The 22166-nt window shown below is 39.7% G+C and overlaps 1 protein-coding gene across 1 annotated transcript in view; it reads right to left on the bottom strand.

The window, feature by feature from the left end:
- Positions 1-22166, bottom strand: part of LOC128640578 (ovostatin-like) — a 242508-nt gene that overhangs the window by 21057 nt on the left and 199285 nt on the right. Inside the window, exons 32-34 of the mRNA XM_053693049.1 lie at positions 18513-18581; positions 3349-3451; positions 163-246 (exon numbers count right to left, since the gene is read on the bottom strand). Of these exons, the coding sequence (XP_053549024.1) occupies positions 197-246; positions 3349-3451; positions 18513-18581 (222 nt within the window). The 3' untranslated portion in view covers positions 163-196. The remainder of the gene's footprint in view (positions 1-162; positions 247-3348; positions 3452-18512; positions 18582-22166) is intronic.

Genomic DNA, 22166 nt, shown 5'->3' with positions numbered 1-22166 from the left:
TGAGAGGTCATTGGGGGCATTCTATTTTTTATTTAAATGAAAAGGGGTAGAATAAATTATGAAAAATTACTGCACATAAACAAAGAATATAACAATCTCAGGTGTTTACTGTCCCTTTAATTGGCTTTACAGGAATAAAAAACAGAGAGCGGCAAGTATTACCAGATGACGCAAGGTGCCATGACCCGTCCTTACTTCAGTTCTGCGCAGCGCAGGGGTGTCTGTACCGGGCTAAAGCGTTTTCATCTGAAATTAGATAGAAATAGAATCAGAACCATAACCTGGTCAGGGACATTATCCCACTAACGTTACTGTCACAGGCTAATCAGGTCTGTTATAACCCTTAATCATACAGAATAAGCGAGATATAGAGACCAATTTATTAAGGCCTGAATGTGCTCCAATGCAGATGTTTCAGCATGAGCCCTCAGGCTCACTGGAAACAGGAGTTAGGAAGCACCTCTGAGGCGGTGGACAGCAATCAGCCCAATCGTATATGATTGGGTTGATTGAAACCCCCTGCTAGCGACCCATTGGCCGCGAATCTGCAGGGGACGGCATTGCACAAGCATTTCACTAGAAATGCTTGTGCAATGATAAATGCTGACAGCGTATGCCGATGTGCGGCGGACATGATCCGCACACTGTGTACATCCCATTTGCTAAGCACATTCACTGCAGGTCACATACAATATACAAATAATTTAGCACAATATTCACCCAGTCAGCTTGCATTAGTCATTTCTGCACATCAGGACAGAAAATGTCCATTATGAGGCCTATACACATATAGCTGAGGATTATAGTAATCTACAAACATAACACAACAAAACCAACAGGAGATTCTCACAGTGAATTGACAATATTTACTTGTCATGCATTGCTTGTAAAATGTGACTGCGCAAGTGCAAGACCTCAAATAGCATGTGCTAGGATAATGCACAATCTAACATAGTAGATGAGGTTGAAAAAAGACAGAAGTCCATCAAGTACAAACTATACAAATCTAATACACTTACAAAAAGCTCCAGTTGAGCTTAAATTATTCTCATTAAAAAGGTGACCCATTTAACTCAAGCAATTATATCCATGAATTCTGTTTATAGCCAGAAATGTATCTAAACCAATTTTAAATGTATATAGGGTATTGGCATTCACTACCTCCTTTTGTAATGACTTCCACAATTTTATTGCTCTTACAGTGAAAAAACGTTTACGTTGCTGGAGATTAAATATCCTTTACTCCAGCCTTAAATTGCGACCACTTTTCACACAAAAAATTCTTGGAATAAATAGAGCTTCTGACATCTCTGTATATGGGCCTTGAGTATATTTATATAAAGTAATCATGTCACCTCTCAAGAGCCTTTTTTTCTAGAGAAAACAGACTCAGTTTTGCTAGCCTCTCCTCATAGCTTAAATTTTCCATTCCCTTTATTAGCTTTGTAGCCCTTCTCTGAACTTTTTCTAACTCTGCAATGTCTTTTTTAGATCGGTCCCCAGAACTGCACTCCATACTCAAGGTGAGGTCTTACCAGGGATTTATGTAGTGACAGAATTATGCTTTCCTGCCTTGCATCAATGCCTCTTTTAATACATGCAAGTATCTTATTAGCCTTAGGAGCCACTGCCCCGCATTGTGGGCCCATCTTTAGCTTGTTATCTATTACTATTATCAAATCAATTTCATCCTCTGATTGGCTAAGGCTAGTCCCATTTAAATAATAGGTTTCCTGCTTATTTTTATTTCCAAAATGTAGAACCTTGTATTTTACCATATTAAATCTCATTTTTCATATACCTAACCATTCTTCTAATTTTGTAGATCCCCTTGTAAAGCAATTTCATCCTGCCCTGACCCAATGAACTTACACAACTCTGTATAATTTACAAAAATAGAGATGTTCCTATTTAATCCTTGCTCCAAGTCATTAATACAAATATTAAAAAGAACAGGGCCCAGTACTGATCCTGAGGGACTCCACTGATTACCTTTGTCCAATCTGAGTACTATAAGAAATCAAAGATTAAACATTTTAACCAAAGTAGCAGCCAAAACTTATTTAGCACATCCAATATTTGTAATGGATAGCAGAGAGAGAGCACTATTAGAGCACTTATTGTGCTAGTGGGATAAGTGGTTATTGCTTGTTAGTTTGTATTACAAAAAAACACATGAAAAATAATGCAAATAAAATACACCATAGCACAAATTTTAAACATTTTGATTATTCTTTAAAAGTTTATTTTTAACGTTAGCAAATTAGGATCATACTTTCTATATTTCTGTGTATCTTTTACAAATTACATTGTACTTTGTATTTGTTCTATGTAACATAAAACTGTCAGCTTTAGAAAGTAGGAGGGACAGGGGTACTCCTGGGCTGAACAAGGGAGATAGAAGGGTGTGTCTCATAAAATTCTAAAATGATTTTACACCTTTAGTTCTCACTGATTTATTTTGTCTGCTGTATGCAGAAGTTTGCTCACAATTTGCATATTTAAAGGACCAATAAATGCATTAGAATTCCATAATTAACATGTGCATAATACAAAGACAATGCACTAGCATTTCAAATAAGCAGTAGATTTTTTTCTGACAAATGTATTTTCCCCCATTTGCCGACCCCTTGTATCATGTGACAGCCATCAGCCAATTACAGACTAGTATGCGTATATACTATGAACTCATGAACATGCTAATGAATAGCTGGTGCCTCAAAAAGTGTGTAAATAAAAAGAATGTGCAAAAATTCATATTAGAAATAAATTGTAAAGCCTCTTAAAACTGCTGCTCTATCTGAATCATGAAAGTTTAATTTTGACTTTTGTGTCCCTTTAATTGTCAGAAAAGTTATTTTACTAAACTTGAAGCAAATGCAACTTAAATTATGGTGAAACCAATTAAATTTAATTTGTATTTGCTGCAAACAGAAACTTTATATCAGTGGCAGGTTCTCCAATGTTAACTTCACTCTTCCTCATGAGATTTTGTATCCCAGAGAGCCTCACTACTTTCTATGGAAGGCATCTCTCTTTTTTCTGGCACTTCCAGATTTCTTTCTTTTTCTCAGAGGATTCAGTGAAGTCAGCCCCTGTGAAGTCTGTACAATAATTTATCTCCAAGATGGTGAACATTTAAACATTGTTTACATAATCTAGGCCTATGTATTTTACTACTGGTCAGTAGCTTTGTCTGAAAAGAGCACAACATTTAAAGGTTATCCTATCATATCTAAAAAACCTAATAAATCCTGATTAGTTTCTTTGCTATATTCAAAAAAATGGAAATAATAACTAAAAGGAAAAGAAGAGACAGAAAGATTAGTCCTGTGCAGCACATATTACCTAGTTCATAATAATCGTAAGCAGAAACAGATGCTTCCTTCACGTTCAGCACTCGAGTCCCCATCTGCACCTTCAGGGAGAGGTTGACTGATTCTCTGGATAGCTGCATATATCAGATGGTAGGTGGCATAACATAAAGTAGAGACAGTAGGTGGCATTAGATATAGCAGAGATGGCAGGTGAATAAAAAGATAAAGAGCATATGTGCACAGCTAGGTGAATATAAAACCAGTGAGGGGTGTGCAGTGGATACACAGATACTGTGGTAGGTACAGTAGAGGTTAAGGGATATATATAGGTTACAGTAGGTACACAGATACTGAGGTGGGTACAGTACTGGTATAATGGATACATATATGTTACAGTAGCTACACAGATAATGAGGTAGGTACAGTAGAGGTATAAGGGATACATATAGGTTACAGTAGGTACACATATACTGAGGTAGGTACAGTAGAGGTATAAGGGATACATATAAGTTACAGTAGATACACAGACACTAAGGTAGGTACAGTAGAGTTATAAGGGATACATATAGGTTACAGTAGGTACACAGATACTGAGGTAGGTACAGTAGAGGTGTAAGGGATACATATAGGTTACAGTAGGTACACAGATACAGAGGGAGGTACAGTAGAGGTGTAAGGGATACATATAGGTTACAGTAGGTACACAGATACTAAGGTAGGTACAATAGAGGTGTAAGGGAAACAGATTACAGTAGGTACACAGATACTGAGGTAGGTACAGTAGAGGTGTAAGGGATACATATAGGTTACAGTAGGTACACAGATACTGAGGTAGGTACAGTAGAGGTGTAAGGAATACATATATGTTTTACAGTAGCTACACAGATAATGAGGTAGGTACAGTAGAGGTGTAAGGGATACATATAGGTTACAGTAGGTACACAGATACTGAGGTAGGTACAGTAGAGGTATAATGGATACATATAAGTTACAGTAGATACACAGACACTAAGGTAGGTACAGTAGAGGTGTAAGGGATACATATAGGTTACAGTAGGTACACAGATACTGAGGTAGGTACAGTAGAGGTGTAAGGGATACATATAGGTTACAGTAGGTACACAGATACTGAGGTAGGTACAGTAGAGGTATAAGGGATACATATAGGTTACATTAAGTACACATATACTGAAGTAGATACAGTAGAGGTATAAGGGATACATATAGGTTACAGTAGGTACACAGATACTGAGGTAGCTCTTAACTACTGTACTCTAAAGTACACTAACACCCATAAACTACCTATGTACCCCTAAACCGAGGTCCCCCCACATAGCCGACACTCGAATAAATTTTTTTAACCCCTAATCTGCCGACCGCCATCTACGTTATCCTTATGTACCCCTAATCTGCTGCCCCTAACACCGCCAACCCCTATATTATATTTATTAACCCCTAATCTGCCCCCCACAACGTCGCAGCCAGCTACCTACAATAATTAACCCCTAATCTGCCGACCGCAAAGCGCCGCCACCTACGTTATCCTTATGTACCCCTAATCTGCTGCCCCTAACACCGCCGACCCCTATATTATATTTATTAACCCCTAATCTGCCCCCCTCAACGTCGCCTCCACCTGCCTACACTTATTAACCCCTAATCTCCCGACTGGAGCTCACCGCTATTCTAATAAATGTATTAACCCCTAAAGCTAAGTCTAACCCTAACACTAACACCCCCCTAAGTTAAATATAATTTACATCTAACGAAATTAATTAACTCTTATTAAATAAATTATTCCTATTTAAAGATAAATACTTACCTGTAAAATAAATCCTAATATAGCTAAAATATAAATTATAATTATATTATAGCTATTTTAGGATTTATATTTATTTTACAGGTAACTTTGTATTTATTTTAACCAGATACAATAGCTATTAAATAGTTAAGAACTATTTAATAGCTAAAATAGTTAAAATAATTACAAAATTACCTGTAAAATAAATCCTAACCGAAGTTACAATTAAACCTAACACTACACTATCAATAAATTAATTAAATAAACTACCTACAATTACCTACAATTAACCTAACACTACACTATAAATAAATTAATTAAATACAATTCCTACAAATAAATACAATTAAATAAACTAGCTAAAGTACAAAAAATAAAAAAGAACTAAGTTACAAAAAATAAAAAAATATTTACAAACATAAGAAAAATATTACAACAATTTTAAACTAATTACACCTACTCTTAGCCCCCTAATAAAATAACAAAGCCCCCCAAAATAAAAAAATTCCCTACCCTATTCTAAATTACTAAAGTTCAAAGCTCTTTTACCTTACCAGCCCTGAACAGGGCCCTTTGCGGGGCATGCCCCAAAGAATTCAGCTCTTTTGCCTGTAAAAAAAAACATACAATCCCCCCCCCAACATTACAACCCACCACCCACATACCCCTAATCTAACCCAAACCCCCCTTAAATAAACCTAACACTAAGCCCCTGAAGATCTTCCTACCTTATCTTCACCCTGCCAGGTTCACCGATCCGTCCTGAAGAGCTCCTCCGATGTCCTGATCCAAGCCCAAGCGGGGGGGCTGAAGAGGTCCATGATCCGGCTGAAGTCTTCATCCAAGCGGGAGCTGAAGAGGTCCATGATCCGGATGAAGTCTTCATCCAAGCGGGAGCTGAAGAGGTCCATGATCCGGATGAAGTCTTCTATCAACGGCATCTTCAATCTTCTTTCTTCCGGATCCATCTTGCAGACCTCCAACGCGGAACATCCTCTTCTCCCGACGCCTACTAGCCGAATGACGGTTCCTTTAAGGGACGTCATCCAAGATGGCGTCCCTCGAATTCCGATTGGCTGATAGGATTCTATCAGCCAATCGGAATTAAGGTAGGAATATTCTGATTGGCTGATGGAATCAGCCAATCAGAATCAAGTTCAATCCGATTGGCTGATCCTATCAGCCAATCAGATTGAGCTTGCATTCTATTGGCTGATCGGAACAGCCAATAGAATGCAAGCTCAATCTGATTGGCTGATTGGATCAGCCAATCGGATTGAACTTGATTCTGATTGGCTGATTCCATCAGCCAATCAGAATATTCCTACCTTAATTCCGATTGGCTGATAGAATCCTATCAGCCAATCGGAATTCGAGGGACTCCATCTTGGATGACGTCCCTTAAAGGAACCGTCATTCGGCTAGTAGGCGTCGAGAGAAGAGGATGTTCCGCGTCGGAGGTCTGCAAGATGGATCCGGAAGAAAGAAGATTGAAGATGCCATTGATAGAAGACTTCATCCGGATCATGGACCTCTTCAGCTCCCGCTTGGATGAAGACTTCATCCGGATCATGGACCTCTTCAGCTCCCGCTTGGATGAAGACTTCAGCCGGATCATGGACCTCTTCAGCCCCCCGCTTGGGCTTGGATCAGGACATCGGAGGAGCTCTTCAGGACGAATCGGTGAACCTGGCAGGGTGAAGATAAGGTAGGAAGATCTTCAGGGGCTTAGTGTTAGGTTTATTTAAGGGGGGTTTGGGTTAGATTAGGGGTATGTGGGTGGTGGGTTGTAATGTTGGGGGGGATTGTATGTTTTTTTTTACAGGCAAAAGAGCTGAATTCTTTGGGGCATGCCCCGCAAAGGGCCCTGTTCAGGACTGGTAAGGTTAAAGAGCTTTGAACTTTAGTAATTTAGAATAGGGTAGGGCATTTTTTTTATTTTGGGGGGCTTTGTTATTTTATTAGGGGGCTTAGAGTAGGTGTAATTAGTTTAAAATTGTTGTAATATTTTTCTTATGTTTGTAAATATTTTTTTATTTTTTGTAACTTAGTTCTTTTTTATTTTTTGTACTTTAGCTAGTTTATTTAATTGTATTTATTTGTAGGAATTGTATTTAATTAATTTATTGATAGTGTAGTGTTAGGTTAATTGTAGGTAATTGTAGGTAGTTTATTTAATTAATTTATTTATTGATAGTGTAGTGTTAGGTTTAATTGTAACTTAGGTTAGGATTTATTTTACAGGTAATTTTGTAATTATTTTAACTATTTTAGCTATTAAATAGTTCTTAACTATTTAATAGCTATTGTACCTGGTTAAAATAAATACAAAGTTACCTGTAAAATAAATATAAATCCTAAAATAGCTATAATATAATTATAATTTATATTGTAGCTATATTAGGATTTATTTTACAGGTAAGTATTTATCTTTAAATAGGAATAATTTATTTAATAAGAGTTAATTAATTTCGTTAGATGTAAATTATATTTAATTTAGGGGGTGTTAGTGTTAGGGTTAGACTTAGCTTTAGGGGTTAATACATTTATTAGAATAGCAGTGAGCTCCAGTCGGCAGATTAGGGGTTAATAATTGAAGTTAGGTGTCGGCGATGTTAGGGAGGGCAGATTAGGGGTTAATACTATTTATTATAGGGTTAGTGAGGCGGATTAGGGGTTAATAACTTTATTATAGTAGCGCTCAGGTCCGGTCAGCAGATTAGGGGTTAATAAGTGTAGGCAGGTGGAGGCGACGTTGTGGGGGGCAGATTAGGGGTTAATAAATATAATATAGGGGTCGGCGATGTTAGGGCAGCAGATTAGGGGTACATAGGGATAATGTAAGTAGCGGCGGTTTACGGAACGGCAGATTAGGGGTTAATAATAATATGCAGGGGTCAGCGATAGCGGGGGCGGCAGATTAGGGGTTAATAAGTGTAAGGTTAGGGGTGTTTAGACTCGGGGTACATGTTAGGGTGTTAGGTGCAGACGTAGGAAGTGTTTCCGCATAGCAAACAATGGGGCTGCGTTAGGAGCTGAACGCGGCTTTTTTGCAGGTGTTTGGGTTTTTTTCAGCTCAAACAGCTCCATTGTTTCCTATGGGAGAATTGTGCACGAGCACGTTTTTGAGGCTGGCCGCTTGCGTAAGCAACTCTGGTATCGAGAGTTGAAGCTGCGTTAAAAATGCTCTACGCTCCTTTTTTGGAGCCTAACGCAGCCTTTATGTGGACTCTCAATACCAGAGTTATTTTTATGGTGCGGCCAGAAAAAAGCCGGCGTTAGTTTTCTCTTGTTAAGTGTATCCAGTCCACGGATCATCCGTTACTTATGGGATATATTCTCCTTCCCAACAGGAAGTTGCAAGAGTCCACCCACAGCAAAGCTGCTATATAGCTCCTCCCCTAACTGCCATTACCAGTCATTCTCTTGCAAGTCTCAACATAGATAGGAGGTCGTGAGAGTCTGTGGTTTTTTATACTTAGTTTATTTCTTCAATCAAAAGTTTGTTATTTTTAAATGGCACCGGAGTGTGCTGTTTATCTCAGGCAGTATTTGGAAGAAGAATCTGCCTGCGTTTTTTCTATGATCTTAGCAGACGTAACTAAAATCCAGTTGCTGTTCTCACACATGCTGAGGAGTAAGGTACTTCAGAGGGGGAATGGCGTGCAGGTTTTCCTGCAAATAAGGTATGTGCAGTAAAATATTTTTCTAAGGAATGGAATTGACTAAGAAAATACTGCTGATACCGAAGTAATGTAAGTACAGCCTTTAAATGCAGTGAAAGCGACTGGTACCAGGCTGATTGATAGAGATATATGCTAAGGTATGTGCAGTAATATATTTTTCTAAGGAATGGAATTGACTAAGAAAATACTGCTGATACCGAAGTAATGTAAGTAAAGCCTTAAATGCAGTGATAGCGACTGGATCAGGCTTATTAATAGACATACATACTCTTATAAGAATGTGTTTTAAAACGTTTGCTGGCATGTTTAATCATTTTTTAACATATGTTTGGTGATAAAACTTATTGGGGCCTAATTTTTCCACATGGCTGGCTTAAATTTTGCATAGAAACAGTTATAGGGAAGGTAATCCACAGCTCAGCTGTGGCAGTTTTGTTGTGTCTGTTTAAAAAAATGTCGTTTTTTTTTTTTTTATCTGTTTTTTGCATTAAGGGGTTAATCATCCATTTGCAAGTGGGTGCAGTGCTCTGTTAACTTATTACATGTACTGTAAAAATTTTGTTTGATTTACTGCCTTTTTTCACTGTTTTTCAAATTTTGACAAAATTTGTTTCTCTTAAAGGCACAGTAACGTTTGTTATATTTGCTTGTTAACTTGATTTAAAGTGTTTTCCAAGCTTACTAGTCTCTTTATTAGTTCTAACATGTCTAACATAGAGGAGGCTCTGTGTTTATTATGTTTAAAGCCATGGTGGAACCCCATTTTAGAATGTGTACCAGATGTACTGATTTCATGTTAAACAATAAAGATCATTTTTTGTATTTAAAAACATTATCACCAGAGTATTCTGTTGAGGGGGAAGTTATGCCGACTAACTCTCCCCACGTGTCAGACCCTTTGACTCCCGCTTTAGGGACTCACGCTCAAATGGCGCCAAGTACATCAAGGGCACCCATAGCGTTTATTTTACCAGAGGATTCTGTCGAGGGGGAAGTTATGCCGACTAACTCTCCCCACGTGTCAGACCCTTTGACTCCCGCTCCAGGGACTCACGCTCAAATGGTGCCAAGTATATCAATGGCGCCCATAGCGTTTATTTTACAAGACATGGCAAAGGTTGTGTATAATACACTGGCAGCAGTATTAGTCAGACTACCTGAAATTAAAGGAAAGCAAAACAGCTCTGGGGGTAGATACAGAGCATACAGACGCTTTAAGAACCATGTCTGATACTACCTCACAATATGCTTAGTCTGTGGGTGATATTTGTGACTCAGGGAAGATGATTTAACCTGATTCTGATATTTCTACATTTAAAATTTATGCTTGAGAACCTCCACTTGTTGCTCAGGGAGGCTTTAGCTGCTCTGAATGAATGTGTACAATCGCAGTGCCAGAGAAATTGTGTAGACTGGATAAATAATATGCAGTGCCGGTGTGTACTTATGTTTTTCCAATACCTAAAGAGGTTTACTAAAATTTTTCATAAGGAATGGGATAGACCAGGTGTGCCGTTCTCTTCCCCTCCTATTTTTTAGAAGAATGTTTTCTAATAGTTGCCACCACACGGGACTTATGGCAGACAGTTCCTAAGGTGGAGAGAAGAGTTTCTACTCTAGCTAAGCGTACCACTACCTCTGGCGAGGACTGTTGTGCTTTTTTAGATCCAATGGATAAAAAATGTTTATTCAACAAGGTTTTATCCTGCAGCCCCTTGCACGCATTGCTCCTGTCACTGCTGCTGCGGCGTTCTGGTTTGAGTCTATTGATGAGGCTTTACAGGCTCCATTAGATGAATATATTTGACAAGTTTAGAGCACTTAAGCTAGCCAATTCCTTTGTTTTCTGATGCCTTTGTTCCTTTGACTAGACTAACGGCTAAGAATTCTGTTTTTTACTATACTGGCGCGCAGAGCGCTATGGCTTATATCATGGTCAGCTGTCGTGACTTTAATAAATAAGCTACTTAACTTCCCTTCAAGGGGCAGACCCTATTCAGGCCTAGTTTGAAGGAGATTATTACTTATATCACTGGAGGAAAAGATCATGCCCTTCCTCAGGACAGGTCCAAATCAAGGGACAAAAAAGGCCTAATTTTCGTGCCTTTCGAAAATTCAAGGCAGGTGTGGCATCAACTTCCTCTAAGGCAAAATAAGAGGGAACTTTTGCTCAGTCCAAGGCGGTCTGGAGACAACCGGACCTGGAACAAAGATAAGCAGGTCAAGGAGCCTGCTGCTGCCTCTAAAACAGCATGAGGAACGGACCCCTATCTGGTAACGGATCCTATAGGGGGCAGACTTCATTCTTCGCCCAGGCGTGGGCAAGAGATGCCCAGGATCCCTGGGCATTGGAAATTATACCCCAGAGATATCTTCTGGATTTCAAAGCTTTCCCCCCCAAAAAAGGGGAGTTTTTGCCTTTCACATTTATCTGCAAACCAGATAAAGAAAGAGACATTCTTGCATTGTGTACGTGACCCATTCAGTTCCAATAGAGGAACAGGGACACAGTTTTCCTCAAATCGGTTTGTGGTTCCCAAGGAAAGGAAACCTTCAGACCTATTTTGGATCTAAAAGATCTTAAACAAATTCTTTAGAATTCTATCATTTAAGATGGAAACTATTCGTACCATCTTAACTATGATCCAGGAGAGTCAATAGAGGACTACAATGGATTTGAAGGATGCTTATCCTCACATTACGATGCATAAAGATCACCATCGGTTTTTCAGGTTTGCCTTTCTAGACAGGCATTACCAGTTTGTAGCTCTTTCCTTTGGGTTAACTACAGCCCCTAGAATCTTTATGGAGGTTCTGGGGTCACTTTGGTGGTCCTTAGGCCGCGGGGCATAGAAGTAGCCCCTTATTTAGACGACATCCTGATACAGGCGTCAAACATCCAAGTTGCCAAGTCTCATACGGACGTAGTACTGGCATTTCTGAGATCGCATGGGTGGAAAGTGAACAAGGAAAGAGTTCTCTATCCCCAATATCAAGGGTTTCCCTCCTAGGGATTCTGATAGATTTTGTAGAAATTAAAATTTACCTGACGGAGTCCAGGTTGTCAAAGTTTCTAAATTTCTGCCGTGTTCTTCATTCCATCCGCGCCCTTTGGTGGCTCAGTACATGAATGTAATCGGCTTAATGGTAGCGGCAAGGGACATAGTACCGTTTGCACGCCTACATTTCAGACCACTGCAACTATGCATGCTCAGCCAGAGGAACGGGGATTACACAGATTTGTTCTCCTGTTAAATCCGGACCAAGAAACCAGAGATTCTCTTCTCTGGTGACTATCTCGGGTCCATCTGTCCAAGGGTATGACCTTCCGCAGGTCAGATGGGACAATTGTTACAACAGATGCCAGCCTTTTAGGTTGGGATACAGTCTGGAACTCCCTGAAGGCTCAGGGATAGTGGACTCAGGAGGAGACCCTCCTTCTAATGAATATTCTGGAACTGGGAGCGATATTCCATGCTCTTCAGACTTGGCCTCAGTTAGCAACTCTGAGGTACATCATATTTCAGTCGGACAATATCACGACTGTGGCTTACATCAACCATCAAGGGGGAACAGAAGTTCCCTAGCAATGTTAGAAGTCTTAAAATAATTCACTGGACAGAGACTCACTCTTGTCTAAAAGCTATCCCTATCCCAGGTGTTGAGAACTGGGAGGCAGATTTTCTAAGTCGTCAGACTTTTCATCCGGGGGAGTGGGAATTCCCTCCGGAGGGGTTTGCACAAGATCAAGCAGGAGAGTGCTTTGGTGCTTTTGACAGCGCCTGCGTGGCCACGCAGGACCTGGTATGCAGATCTGGTGGACATGTCATCCTTTCCACCATGGTCTCTGCTTCTGAGACAGGACCCTCTACCTCAGGGTCTTTTCAACCATCTAAATATAACTAATCTGAGATGGACTGCCTGGAGACAGAACGCTTGATGTTATCAAAGCATGGCTTCTCCGAGTCAGTAATTGATACCTTAATACAGGCATAAAAGCCTGTCTCTAGGAAAATTTAACATAAGATATGGTGTAAATATCTTATTGTTATGAATCCAAGGGTTACTCATGGAGTAAAGTCTGGATTCCCAGGATATTATCTTTTCTCCAAGATGATTTTGAGAAAAGGGTTGTCAGCTAGTTCTTTAAAAGGACAGATTTCTACTCTGTCTATTCTTTTGCACAAGCGTCTGGCAGGTATTCTAGACGTTCAGGCATTTGGTCAGGCTTTGGTTAGAACCAAGCCTGTGGTTAAAAATGTTGCTCCGCCATGGAGCTTAAAGCTGGTTCTTAAGGTTCTTCAAGGAGTTCCATTTGAACCTTTTCATTCCATAGATATCAAACTTCTATCTTGGAAAGTTCCTTTTTGGTAGCTATTTCCTCGGCTCATAGAGTCTCCCAGTTATCTGCGTTGCAATGTGATTCTCCTTATCTGGTTCTCCGTACGGATAAGGTAGTCCTGTGTACCAACCTGGGTTTTTACCTAAGGTGGTATCTAACAAGAATATCACTCAAGAGATTGTTGTTCCATTCTTGTATCCTAATCCTTCTTCAAAGAAGGAACGTCTATTACACAATTTGGACGTGGTTCGTGTTTTAAAGTTTTACTTACAAGCTACTACAGATTTTCATCAAACATTCACCTTGTTTGTTGTCTATTCTGGACAGAGGAGAGGTCAAAGGACTTCAGCAACCTCTCTGTCTTTTTGGTTAAAAAGCATAATTCATTTAGCTTATGAGACTGCTGGACAGCAGCCTCCTGAAGGGATTACAGCTCATTCTACTAGAGCTGTGGTTTTCACTTGGGCCTTTTTTAAATGTGGCTTCTGTTGAACAGATTACAAGACGGAGTCTTGGTCTGCGTTTCATACTTTTTCAAATTTAACAAATTTGATACCTTGCTTCTTCGGAGGCTATTTTTGGGAGAAAGGGTTTTTTACAGGCAGTGGTAACTTCCGTTTAAGTACCTGCCTTGTCCCTCCCATCATCCGTGTACTTTAGCTTTGGTATTGGTATCCCATAAGTAATGGATGATCCGTGGACTGGATACACTTAACAAGAGAAAACATAATTTATGCTTACCTGATAAATTTATTTCTCTTGTAGTGTATCCAGTCCACGGCCCGCCCTGTCACTTTAAGGCAGGTAATTTTTCCATTAAACTACAGTCACCACTGCACCCTATGGTTTTCCTTTCTCTGCATGTTTTCGGTCGAATGACTGGTAATGGCAGTTAGGGGAGGAGCTATATAGCAGCTTTGCTGTGGGTGGACTCTTGCAACTTCCTGTTGGGAAGGAGAATATATCCCATAAGTAATGGATGATCCGTGGACTGGATACACTACAAGAGAAATAAATTTATCAGGTAAGCATAAATTATGTTTTTCGGGTCGTTACCGACAAAACTCCAAATCTAGCCGTAAGGTAGGTACAGTAGAGGTATAAGGGATACATATAGGTTACAATAGGTACACAGATACTTGGGTAGGTACAGTAGAGGTGTAAGGGATACATTTAGTTTACAGTAGGTACACAGATACTGAAGTAGGTACAGTAGAGGTGTAAGGGATACATTTAGTTTACAGTAGGTACACAGATACTGAGGTAGGTACAATAAAGGTGTAAGGGATACATATAGGTTACAGTAAGTGCACAGATACTGAGGTAGGTACAGTAGAGGTATAAAGGATACATATAGATTACAGTAGGTACACAGATACTGAGGTAGGTACAATAAAGGTGTAAGGGATACATATAGGTTACAGTAGGTACACAGATACTGAGGTAGGTACAGTAGAGGTGTACGGGATAAATTTAGATTACAGTAGGTACACAGATACTGAGGTAGGTACAATAAAGGTGTAAGGGAAACATATAGATTACAGTAGGTACACAGATACTGAGGCAGGTACAGTAGAGGTATAAGGGATACATATAGGTTACAGTAGGTGCACAGATACTGAGGTAGGTACAATAAAGGTGTAAGGGATACATATTGATTACAGTAGGTACACAGATACTGAGGTAGGTACAATGTGACAGACCCCTCTGTCAGTACTGGAAGGGTTAACTTTGTTCAGTTTTGAGAAACTATTTTCTAAAGACAGGTTTCCTGTCATCAGCTATTGTTTACTGTAATTAAGTTTAAGTGATATGTGTTCACCTTGTTTAATCAGACTGCCAGGTGTCAAGAAGGACTCCATTGTTTTCTTGTGTTTAATTGTTTACTTGGTTAAGTAATGCAATAATATTGTATCCTGTAAAAGGGCGTCTTCCCTCTATCTAATGTACTATACTCTTCCAATCCCCCACCTAGGGAGTTTCAACCAGGTGGGAGACCTACATAAATACTGGGCATATAGCCCTCAATAAAACACATTCTGTTTTACCCTCAAGATGGAGCTTGGTCTCATGTTTGGGGGGAATTAACTGGGTTTGTGTGTTGCTGATCCCGTATTCAGGGCATCTTTCATCTGGTATTAACCCTTGATATCCGGGTTATACCATAACATACAATAAAGGTGTAAGGGAAACATATAGATAACAGTAGGTACACAGATACTGGGGTATGTACAGTAGAGGTATAAGGGATAGATATAGAATACAGTAGGTACACAGATACTGGGGTATGTACAGTAGAGGTGTAAGGGATACATTTAGATTACAGTAGGTACACAGATACCGAGGTAGGTACAGTAGAGGTGTAAGGGATACATTTAGATTACAGTAGGTACACAGATACTGAGGTTGGTACAGTAGAGGTGTACGGGATACATATAGATTACATTAGGTACACAGATACTGAGGTAGGTACAATAGAGGTGTAAGGGATACATATAGGTTACAGTGGAAACACAGACACTGAGGTGGGTACAGAAGAGTTATAAGGGATACATATAGGTTACAGTAGGTACACAGCTGCTGAGGTAGGTACAGTAGAGGTGTAAGGGATACCTATAGATTACAGTTTGTACACAGATACGGAGGTGGGTACAGTACAGATATAAGGGATACATATAGGTTACAGTAGGTGCACAGATACTTAGGTAGGTACAGTAGAGATGTAAGGGATATATAAAGATTACAGTAGGTACACAGATACTGAGGTAGGTAAAGTAGAGGTGTAAGGGATACATATAGATTACAGTAGATACACAAATACTGAAGTAGGTACAGAAGAGGTGTAAGGGATACATTTAGATTACAGTAAGTACACAGATACTGAGGTAGGTACAGTAGAGGTGTAAGGAATCCCTATAGAATACACTAGGTACACAGACACTGAGGTAGGTACAGTAGAGGTGTAAGGGATACATTTAGATTACAGTAGGTACACAGATACTGAGGTTGGTACAGTAGAGGTGTACGGGATACATATAGATTACATTAGGAACACAAATACTGAAGTGGGTACAGAAGAGGTGTAAGGGATACATTTAGATTACAGTAAGTACACAGATACTGAGGTAGGTACAATAGAGGTGTAAGGGATACCTATAGATTACAGTAGGTACATATAGAATACGGTGTATACAGTAGAGGTGTAAGGATACCTTTAGATTACAGTAGGGTCATATAGAATACGGTGTATACAGTAGAGGTGTAAGGGATAACTATAGATTACAGTAGGTTCATGTAGAATACGGTGTATACAATAGAGGTATGAGGGATACCTATAGATTACAGTAGGTTCATATAGAATACGGTGTATACAGTAGAGGTGTAAGGATACCTTTAGATTACAGTAGGGTCATATAGAATACGGTGTATACAGTAGAGGTGTAAGGGATAACTATAGATTACAGTAGGTTCATATAGAATACAGTGTATACAGTAGAGGTGTAAGGGATAACTATAGATTACAGTAGGTTCATATAGAATACGGTGTATACAATAGAGGTATGAGGGATACCTATAGATTACAGTAGGTTCATATAGAATACGGTGTATACAGTAGAGGTGTAAGGATACCTATAGATTATAGTAGGTTCATATAGTATAAGGTGAATACAGTAGAGGTGTAAGGGATTCCTATAGATTTCAGTAGGTTCATATAGAATACGGTGTATACAGTAGAGGTATGAGGGATACATATAGATTACAGTAGGTTCATATAGAATACGGTGTATACAGTAGAGGTATGAGGGATACCTATAGATTACAGTAGGTTCATATAGAATACGGTGTATACAGTAGAAGTATGAGGGATACCTATAGATTACAGTAAATTCATATAGAATACGGTGTATACAGTAGAAGTATGAGGGATACCTATAGATTACAGTAGGTTCATATAGAATACGGTGTATACAGTAGAAGTATGAGGGATACCTATAGATTACAGTAGGTTCATATAGAATACAGTGTATACAGTAGAAGTATGAGGGATACCTATAGATTACAGTAATTTCATATAGAATACGGTGTATACAATAGAGGTATGAGGGATACCTATAGACTACAGTAGGTTCCTATAGAATATGGTGCATACAATAGAGGTATGAGGGATACCTATAGATTACATTAGGTTCATATAGAATACGGTGTATACAGTACAAGTATGAGGGATACCTATAGATTACAGTAGGTTCATATAGAATATGGTGTATACAGTAGAAGTATGAGGGATACCTATAGATTACAGTAGGTTCATATAGAATACAGTGTATACAGTAGAAGTATGAGGGATACCTATAGATTACAGTAGGTTCATATAGAATACAGTGTATACAGTAGAAGTATGATGGATACCTATAGATTACAGTAGGTTCATATAGAATATGGTGTATACAGTAGAAGTATGAGGGATACCTATAGATTACAGTAGGTTCATATAGAATACAGTGTATACAGTAGAAGTATGAGGGATACCTATAGATTACCATAGGTTCATATAGAATACGGTGTATACAGTAGAAGTATGAGGGATACCTATAGATTACAGTAGGTTCATATAGAATACGGTGTATACAGTAGAGGTGTAAGGGATACCTATAGATTACAGTAGGTTCATATAGAATACGGTGTATACAGTAGAGGTGTAAGGGATACCTATAGATTACAGTAGGTTCATATAGAATACGGTGTATACAGTAGAGGTATGAGGGATACCTATAGATTACAGTAGGTTCGTATAGAATACGGTGTATACAGTAGAAGTTTGAGGGATACCTTTAGATTACAGTAGGTTCATATAGAATACGGTGTATACAGTCGAGGTGTAAGGGATACCTATAGATTACAGTAGGTTCATATAGAATACGGTGTATACAGTAGAGGTGTAAGGGATACCTATAGATTACAGTAGGTTCATATAGAATACGGTGTATACAGTAGAGGTATGAGGGATACCTATAGATTACAGTAGGTTCATAGAGAATACGGTGTATACAGTAGAGGTGTAAGGGATACCTATAGATTACAGTAGGTTCATATAGAATCCGGTGTATACAGTAGAGGTATGAGGGATACCTATAGATTACAGTAGGTTCATAAAGAATACGGTGTATACAGTAGAGGTGTAAGGGATACCTATAGATTACAGTAGGTTCATATAGAATACGGTGTATACAGTAGAGGTATGAGGGATACATATACGCTGTAGTAGGTACACCGAGTGGGCATGTATAATATACTATGTACACAGAGCTGCATTGAAGGGCAATAGATAAAGCACATAAACACACAGATCTGGGCACACAACTTACAGAGTTCAGATACAGAAACACATGACCATTTTGTTCTTCACTTTTGGAAACTAATTTAGACTTCGTCATCTGCAACAAGAAATAAAATAAATGACAACAAAAGGCTCATTCCTGGGCTTCTGGGAAAACAGAAAGGAAATCACTACAAGCTGAGCTGTGGATATTCCCTGCCTGTGTGTGATATTCTGTAACAGGAGGTGATATAAAAGCGCAGTGTACGTCAGTATTGGGTATTACCTGCACTGTGTGATATTCTGTAACAGGAGGTGATATGAAAGTGCAGTGTACGTCAGTATTGGGTATTACCTGCACTGTGTGTGATATTCTGTAACAGGAGGTGATATGAAAGTGCAGTGTACGTCAGTATTGGGTATTCCCTGCCCTGTGTGTGATATTCTGTAACAGGAGGTGATATAAAAGCGCAGTGTACGTCAGTATTGGGTATTACCTGCACTGTGTGATATTCTGTAACAGGAGGTGATATGAAAGTGCAGTGTACGTCAGTATTGGGTATTACCTGCACTGTGTGTGATATTCTGTAACAGGAGGTGATATGAAAGTGCAGTGTACGTCAGTATTGGGTATTCCCTGCCCTGTGTGTGATATTCTGTAACAGGAGGTGATATAAAAGCGCAGTGTACGTCAGTATTGGGTATTCCCTGCCTGCGTGTGATATTCTGTAACAGGAGGTGATATGAAAGCGCAGTGTACGTCAGTCTTGGGTATTACCTGCCCTGTGTGTGATATTCTGTAACAGGAGGAGATATGAAAGTGCAGTGTACGTCAGTATTGGGTATTCCCTGCCCTGTGTGTGATATTCTGTAACAGGAGGTGATATAAAAGCGCAGTGTACGTCAGTATTGGGTATTACCTGCCTGTGTGTGATATTCTGTAACAGGAGGTGATATGAAAGCGCAGTGTACGTCAGTCTTGGGTATTACCTGCCCTGTGTGTGATATTCTGTAACAGGAGGAGATATAAAAGCGCAGTGCATATCAGTATTGGGTATTCCTGCACTGTGTGTGATATTCTGTAACAGGAGGTGATATAAAAGTGCAGTGCATATCAGTATTGGGTATTCCTGCACTGTGTGTGATATTCTGTAACAGGAGGTGATATGAAAGTGCAGTGTATGTCAGTATTGGGTATTACCTACACTGTGTGTGATATTCTGTAACAGGAGGTGATATAAAAGCGCACTGCATATCAGTATTGGGTATTCCCTGCACTGTGTGTGATATTCTGTAACAGGAGGTGATATAAAAGAGCAGTGCATATCAGTATTGGGTATTCCCTGCACTGTGCGTGATATTCTGTAACAGGAGGTGATATAAAAGCGCAGTGTACATCAGTATTGGGTATTCCCTGTACTGTGCGTGATATTCTGTAACAGGAGGTGATATAAAAGCGCAGTGTACGTCAGTATTGGGTATTACCTGCACTGTGCGTGATATTCTGTAACAGGAGGTGATATGAAAGTGCAGTGTACGTCAGTATTGGGTATTACCTGCCTGTGTGTGATATTCTGTAACAGGAGGTGATATAAAAGCGCAGTGTACATCAGTATTGGGTATTGCCTGCCTGTGTGTGATATTCTGTAACAGGAGGTGATATGAAAGTGCAGTGTACGTCAGTATTGGGTATTACCTGCCACTGTGTGTGATATTCTGTAACAGCAGGTGATATGAAAGCGCAGTGTACGTCAGTATTGGGTATTACCTGCACTGTGTGTGATATTCTGTAACAGGAGGTGATATGAAAGTGCAGTGTACGTCAGTATTGGGTATTACCTGCACTGTGCGTGATATTCTGTAACAGGAGGTGATATAAAAGCGCAGTGTACATCAGTATTGGGTATTGCCTGCCTGTGTGTGATATTCTGTAACAGGAAGTGATATGAAAGCGCAGTGTACGTCAGTATTGGGTATTACCTGCACTGTGCGTGATATTCTGTAACAGGAAGTGATATGAAAGTGCAGTGTACGTCAGTATTGGGTATTCCCTGCACTGTGCGTGATATTCTGTAACAGGAGGTGATATGAAAGCGCAGTGTACGTCAGTATTGGGTATTACCTGCACTGTGTGTGATATTCTGTAACAGGAGGTGATATGAAAGTGCAGTGTACATCAGTATTGGGTATTACCTGCCTGTGTGTGATATTCTGTAACAGGAGGTGATATGAAAGCGCAGTGTACGTCAGTATTGGGTATTGCCTGCCTGTGTGTGATATTCTGTAACAGGAGGTGATATGAAAGTGCAGTGTACGTCAGTATTGGGTATTACCTGCCACTGTGTGTGATATTCTGTAACAGGAGGTGATATGAAAGCGCAGTGTACATCAGTATTGGGTATTGCCTGTGTGTGTGTGATATTCTGTAACAGGAGATGATATGAAAGTGCAGTGTACGTCAGTATTGGGTATTGCCTGCCTGTGTGTGATATTCTGTAACAGGAGGTGATATGAAAGCGCAGTGTACGTCAGTATTGGGTATTCCCTGCACTGTGCGTGATATTCTGTAACAGGAGGTGATATGAAAGCGCAGTGTACGTCAGTATTGGGTATTACCTGCCTGTGTGTGATATTCTGTAACAGGAGGTGATATGAAAGTGCAGTGTACGTCAGTATTGGGTATTCCCTGCCTGTGTGTGATATTCTGTAACAGGAGGTGATATGAAAGCGCAGTGTACGTCAGTATTGGGTATTACCTGCCACTGTGTGTGATATTCTGTAACAGGAGGTGATATAAAAGAGCAGTGCATATCAGTATTGGGTATTACCTGCACTGTGTGTGATATTCTGTAACAGGAGGTGATATGAAAGTGCAGTGTACGTCAGTATTGGGTATTACCTGCACTGTGCGTGATATTCTGTTACCGGAGCTGATATGAAAGCGCAGTGTACATCAGTATTGGGTATTACCTGCACTGTGTGTGATATTCTGTTACCGGAGCTGATATGAAAGCGCAGTGCATATCAGTATTGGGTATTCCCTGCACTGTGTGTGATATTCTGTAACAGGAGGTGATATGAAAGTGCAGTGTACATCAGTATTGGGTATTACCTGCCTGTGTGTGATATTCTGTAACAGGAGGTGATATGAAAGTGCAGTGTACGTCAGTATTGGGTATTGCCTGCCTGTGTGTGATATTCTGTAACAGGAGGTGATATGAAAGCGCAGTGTACGTCAGTATTGGGTATTCCCTGCACTGTGTGTGATATTCTGTAACAGGAGGTGATATGAAAGTGCAGTGTACATCAGTATTGGGTATTACCTGCACTGTGTGTGATATTCTGTAACAGGAGGTGATATGAAAGTGCAGTGTACGTCAGTATTGGGTATTACCTACACTGTGTGTGATATTCTGTAACAGGAGGTGATATAAAAGTGCAGTGTATGTCAGTATTGGGTATTACCTACACTGTGTGATATTCTGTAACAGGAGGTGATATGAAAGTGCAGTGTACGTCAGTATTGGGTATTACCTACACTGTGTGATATTCTGTAACAGGAGGTGATATGAAAGTGCAGTGTACGTCAGTATTGGGTATTACCTACACTGTGTGTGATATTCTGTAACAGGAGGTGATATGAAAGTGCAGTGTACGTCAGTATTGGGTATTACCTGCCTGTGTGTGATATTCTGTAACAGGA

The sequence above is a fragment of the Bombina bombina genome, chromosome 9 (assembly GCF_027579735.1).
Source record: "Bombina bombina isolate aBomBom1 chromosome 9, aBomBom1.pri, whole genome shotgun sequence".
NCBI classification, from domain to species: Eukaryota; Metazoa; Chordata; class Amphibia; order Anura; family Bombinatoridae; genus Bombina; species Bombina bombina.
The sequence above is the reverse complement of the archived record's forward strand: the minus strand, read 5'-3'. Positions and strand labels throughout refer to the sequence as shown.